This window comes from Myxine glutinosa, chromosome 8, assembly GCF_964187855.1.
Source record: "Myxine glutinosa chromosome 8, kmMyxGlut1.1, whole genome shotgun sequence".
Lineage (NCBI taxonomy): Eukaryota > Metazoa > Chordata > Myxini > Myxiniformes > Myxinidae > Myxine > Myxine glutinosa.
In genome coordinates, this window is record NC_136268.1 from 35,650,767 (window position 1) to 35,656,766 (window position 6,000).

General features: G+C 40.5%; 1 protein-coding gene across 1 annotated transcript in view; it reads left to right on the forward strand.

Moving 5' to 3' along the window:
- Positions 1–3,630, forward strand: part of LOC137432052 (uncharacterized) — a 61,510-nt gene extending 57,880 nt beyond the window's left edge. The window contains exon 20 of the mRNA XM_078783184.1: positions 2,667–3,630. Within this exon, the coding sequence (XP_078639310.1) occupies positions 2,667–2,872 (206 nt within the window). The 3' untranslated portion in view covers positions 2,873–3,630. The remainder of the gene's footprint in view (positions 1–2,666) is intronic.
- The last annotated feature ends 2,370 nt before the right edge of the window (positions 3,631–6,000 follow it).

The following is a 6,000-nucleotide window of genomic DNA, read 5'->3' on the forward strand; positions in this document are numbered from 1 at the left end:
TTATTAGTACTAGTACCGACTGCAAAGCCGCAATGAGCCGGCGAAGCCAAAGCCTCTTGCCACTATTTTACCCATCACTATGGCATCAGTAGGTTAGGTAGTTGGTAGTAGGTAGATGTAGTAGGTACCGTACCTGGTAAGACTTGGTAAAAGAGAAGAGCAGACAGTCGTCCCCAATACCTGCCTATGTCACAAGAAGCTTAAGGAAGTAACTATACGATGTGCTAGCTTAAGGCCTATTTTAAGAAATTTTAACTGGGCTTAACATACGTTTTCACAGTATGTGTGTAGTCTTCTAACTTCAGTCGCTGTCAGGGCTGGTTCTCTCCGGGCACTGCGGCTTCCTCCACCAGAAGAAGTTAGCTTGCAGTGATTAATTTGGTGAATTCCGTCTCAACTTCGGATATTTCCGGCCATGAAAAACTATCCGTATTTCTAAACTAAATATGTAAACCGCTTATACCGTATTTCTGGCCGTGAAAAACTATCCCCGACGGCCGCGAGATTTCTAAAAAATAAATCTTCGTCAATGTTAGAATATTTGACGCCGTTTTCACCCTCCGAAACGCGTAATAAGCTTTAAAAAAATATTTTTTCAAATGCTCGAATCTCATTGGTTCTGGTATTTGATGACGATTTTCGTTGAAGATAACGAGGTAGGTCTCAACGTATTTTAATTACTAATTAGAGGTTCATTAGATTGTGAATCAAAGAACGACGGGTGAAACAAACTCCTATTGAACTTTTCGCAATTGTTTTATGCAAACTTCCGCATCCGGTCGATGGCGGCCACCATTGAGTGATTTCATTTTAGAAATATTTTTGCAAATGCTCGACTCTCATTGGGTCCGGTGTTTGGTGACGCGTTTCGTTGAAGATAACCAGGCCCGTGCGGGCCGATGTTGGTCTTAAAGTATTTTAATAATACATTGGAGGTGCATTAGATTGTGAATCAAACAATGACGGGTGAAAGAAACTCCTAATGAACGTTTTAAATTTGTTATGCATACCTCCGCATCCGCAAGATGGCGGCCTCCACTGCGCTTCGGAATTCTCGAGCCAAGGCATAATCAGGTTTTCAACATAATACGTACGCGTTCATTGACAACACCGGCTTCGCCGGCTACTAGTACCCGACTGCAAAGCCGCAATGAGCCGGCGAAGCCAAAGCCTCTTGCCACTATTTTACCCATCACTATGGCATCAGTAGGTTAGGTAGTTGGTAGGTGTAGACTGTAGTAGGTACCGTACCTGGTAAGACTTGGTAAAAGAGAAGAGCAGACAGTCCTCCCCAATAGTAATACCTGCATACAATAAATGTCACAAGAAGCTTAAGGAAGTAACTATACGATGTGCTAGCTTAAGGCCTATTTTAAGAAATTTTAACTGGGCTTAACATACGTTTTCACAGTATGTGTGTAGTCTTCTAACTTCAGTCGGTGTCAGGGCTGGTTCTCTCCGGGCACTGCGGCTTCCTCCACCAGAAGAAGTTAGCTTGCAGTGATTAATTCGGTGAATTCCGTCTCAACTTCGGATATTTCCGGCCGTGAAAAACTATCCGTATTTCGAAACTAAATATGTAAACCGCTTATACCGTATTTCTGGCCGTGAAAAACTATCCCATACGGCCGCGAGATTTCTAAAAAATAATTCTTCGTCAATGTTAGAATATTTTACGCCGTTTTCACCCTCCGAAACGCGTAATAAGCTTTAAAAAAATATTTTTCCAAATGCTCGAATCTCATTGGTTCTGGTGTTTGATGACGATTTTCGTTGAAGATAACGAGGTTGGTCTTAACGTATTTTAATTACTAATTAGAGGTTCATTAGATTGTGAATCAAAGAACGACGGGTGAAACAAACTCCTATTGAACTCTTTTGCAATTGTTTTATGTAAACTTCCGCATCCGGTCGATGGCGGCCACCATTGAGTGATTTCATTTTAGAAATATTTTTGCAAATGCTCGACTCTCATTGGGTCCGGTGTTTGGTGACGCGTTTCATTGAAGATAACCAGGCCCGTGCGGGCTGATGTTGGTCTTCAAGTATTTTAATAATACATTGGAGGTGCATAAGATTGTGAATCAAACAATGACGGGTGAAAGAAACTCCTAATGAACGTTTTAAATTTGTTATGGATACTTCCGCATCCGCAAGATGGCGGCCTCCACTGCGCTTCGGAATTCTCGAGCCAAGGCATAATCAGGTTTTCAACATAATACGTACGCGTTCATTGACAACACCGGCTTCACCGGCTATTAATATTGTTTTGTAATAACATTAACAATATGCGATTATCATTAATTTTGTTATAAAAAGCATCTTTGGAAAAATGCCACGATAAATCTTCTTCTTTGGACAAACGCCACGATAAAGCTAATTTAACATTTATATACACCTCAACATACAACACCATTCACAGCAATGGCAAGGAAAACCCGCTCGGGGGAGAAACCCCCCTTGGGGAAGGGGGGAAATGAATACACTACAAGCTTCATTATGTAACCCTTGATCATCCTGTCAAGTACGGTTGAGATTGGATAAGTAATGACGGCATGTATTAGCATCAAAAATTCATCAGACAGACACAAATGGCGTATTTTATTATGATGTGGGTATACCATGCATAATTCATTCCTCTCTACTTCTTTGTCATCCCATTCTAGGCAGTTCTGGCATCCCAGGTTATGCAAAGGATGGAATTCCTGGTCCGAATGGTTCTCCCGGTTATACTGGGGCAGCTGGACCTCCAGGACAACCAGGATTGCCTGGTGGACGGGGATTGTGTGAGGCCCGTGATTGTGGGGTGCCACCCCTTGGCCTTCGTGATGCCATGGGCGTGAGCAACAGAGGAGGAAAGGAGAGACGATAGATCAGCCGGGCCAGGACGGCAAAGCCATGGCTGAAAGTCATGCTGGCTGATTAACCGGGGCAATGTGCTACAGACTCGTTGATGCCCACTGATGGTGGTCAAAAGATCACAAGGTGCAACAGACATGTAAACACACATCTCTCCACTAGTTGTATAATACCAATATTGGTATTGGTAATACCAATATTGGTAATACCAATAATATTGTATAATACAAGAGAAGATGACTAATAATGCATTCGCAAAGTCATCATCAATCCCAAGAACATTTCCTGAACAAAAACCATGAAATAACCACACTTCTTTATCGGCATATAAATTATATATGACCCCGGTCTCCTGCTCTTCCAACTTTGGGTATGCTGAACATTCTTACATTATTTACACTTGATTCAAAAGTTGGGAAAAAAGAAATACTTCTGATAACTTCCTCTCCAATGAAAAGCCACCTGAGTGACATTGTTAGAGCCATGAAATACAATAAAAGTTACTTACGTTAAAGAGAAAGTTTGAGAACTTCCAAAAAGGTATCACATAACACAAAAAACAAATGGCGTGGATTATTTCTTCCAGTAATTCATTTATTATCACAAGTAATATATTTGGGATAATCGATACTGGACTGGTATTTCTGCTGGTTTGCTTTGGTGTTGTATCCTCATGGAGATCAATTCATTTAAATATCAAGGGAATGTGCAGAATGACCACATGTTAATAAAATCTGTATTGGAACAAGTGAATAAAATAACATCATTGGTGCTGTTTCTGATTTTTTTAATAACATGTCTATCCATGTCAAATAATTTTGTATAACATGTCTGCATGTATATGGGAGCAGTATTTTATGTTCGGTTCCATTGTCGTGGATTCCCTAACCCCTTCCAGTTCTGGAATAAGCACCTCAAACTCGGACACTGTACAAGGGGTTTATTGAGGGATAAGGATAACATGCATGGGAGATAGATATGGGCGCAGAAGCTAGTAGCACCTTTTGGTCCTCACACAGCCAGCAACCAATAACATCTCAAGGAATCACCATTTGTATTCTGCTTCATATACTTTTCTTCAAAGGACAAGGAAGTCAAAACAGTTCCCCAGTTTTCCAAGCTGGGCTTCAGAGAAAGGCAAGGGCAGGCGGGGAGCTGCTCATAAGTAAAGCATGTTGACGCAAGGTCAAACAAAGATTTTGTCAACAGATATTCAAAACCAGACAGTCGGATGCTTGGGAGCCAAATGGGTCATATTGCCCCCAGATTAGCCTGAGATTTGAATGAAATCCCTTACACCATCACTAATTGGTGTGGGTGCAATTACCATGGCTATTTACTTTTACTTAGGTGAAACAACCCCATTACACCCTCAACATATAAATTCACAACTGCAAGTTGTAGATCTGTAGCTGTGCGATAGCAATGCGTTTTGTGGGGCAGATGACATTTGTTGTTCAAAGATTGTCCAGTAACTGCTGCAATTAGACTATTATCTGTGATTTTCCTTTATATGGTTCGAGGCTGTGAGACACAGATACTACTACAGTACGACTACTACTGCTACTTTCTTTAGCAGCCACAACAATTCCCACCTTCTTGCATAGTAACATTACTTTTGGCCCAAGTCTCACAAACCAGCTGGCCATGCCTGTCGTTCTACTTAAGGTATCTAGCGGGAATTTGGAATTGAGCCAGGGTGTCGGCCATAACTCGTCTACTCTTCGCGAAGGACGTACATGATCCTTCTGTAACCTTGTGTGGGATATACAAAGATCTTGGGCACACGAGGAGGCAATTTCCCCATCAAGCTACATCGACACCACATTAATTCAATGGAACAGGTTATAAAATTAAATTCACTAGGGGAAGAGGATGTGGGTGTGGAGTTTTCTATTTATCTAGTTCTGTCAAGTGGTGTCTGACCTCTGTTGACATTCATGATCAGATTTCTTGAAGCATCCCCATCCTGCACTGCTTCCTGAAGCTCTGACAGAGACAACTTGGTTGCAGCCTACGCCCATCGAACTAGCACAGTGGTGGGCAACCTAGGCTAGTGAGTGGGCCGCATGATTGACCCTCCTTCATCTTAGTAGGCCGCAGTATTGAAATCGAGCATGTGCACCAACCACGACCCCACAAATAACCTTAAATACAGTATCTATACTACTCGTATAAGAGATCTGTCTGTCTGCGTGTCGCCATTTTCTCAGAAATGGCCAAACGGATCTTTGTCAAACTTTTAGAGGTTCATCATTGAGTGCCTGGGAGTGGTTTTGACAAAAACAATTTTTGAAAAAAAATCGTTGGATCTTTTTAAATATAAAATCGCTCTTTAGTGCCTAAGCCTTTGTAGTTATGTGAAAGGTAATATTAAATGATCCCCGACCCCATTGGCGAGTGGGTGTAGGAATGTGTTTTAGGCCTCCACAAGAAATGAAAAAAAAAAAAAGGATTTCTTCAAAATACCAACAGGATTATAACATCACCTGGCAATACATTATTAACCTGGTGTTAAATACAGGCCCATTATTTCATAACAAGACATAAAATGCTATAATTAATTCATAAATTAATATATTTGTCATCAACTTCAAATAGTAAAAAGCAGAAGATATTTATTTACGCTTACATTATAATACATCATACTCAATGTGACTGACGTAAGAGGAAGGAATGGTGTTTTTCATAATGTCTCTGAACTTTGTATTTTTTTGGGAACTGATATCACCTCGTTGTAAAGTAATCAATATGGTCTCCCATTTTTGTTCAATAACAAAACAAGAAGACCATGCGGATCACGATACTTGCAAAATCCACCACCCACCCCTCCCCCCAAAAAATTCCATTGATACGGCAAATTGTCCATTTCATCAAGATTAAAATTGACAATCTTTTGATAAATGTTTGTTTGATAAATGTTAGCTCTTTCACGAGCCTCGACTCTGTACACAAAAAAATATATATCTTGATCAAAGCTCAGGTCAATAGAAAGAAAAGTGACGATTTTTCAGATGAAAAATGATGATTTTGTAAGGTTGACCTTGAGTTGACCTTTGACCTTTTGACCTCAAAAATAGTTAGTTTCCCTATTTAGTTTCCCTACTCAATATGCAAATGCTGTTCAATATTCAAGTCAAT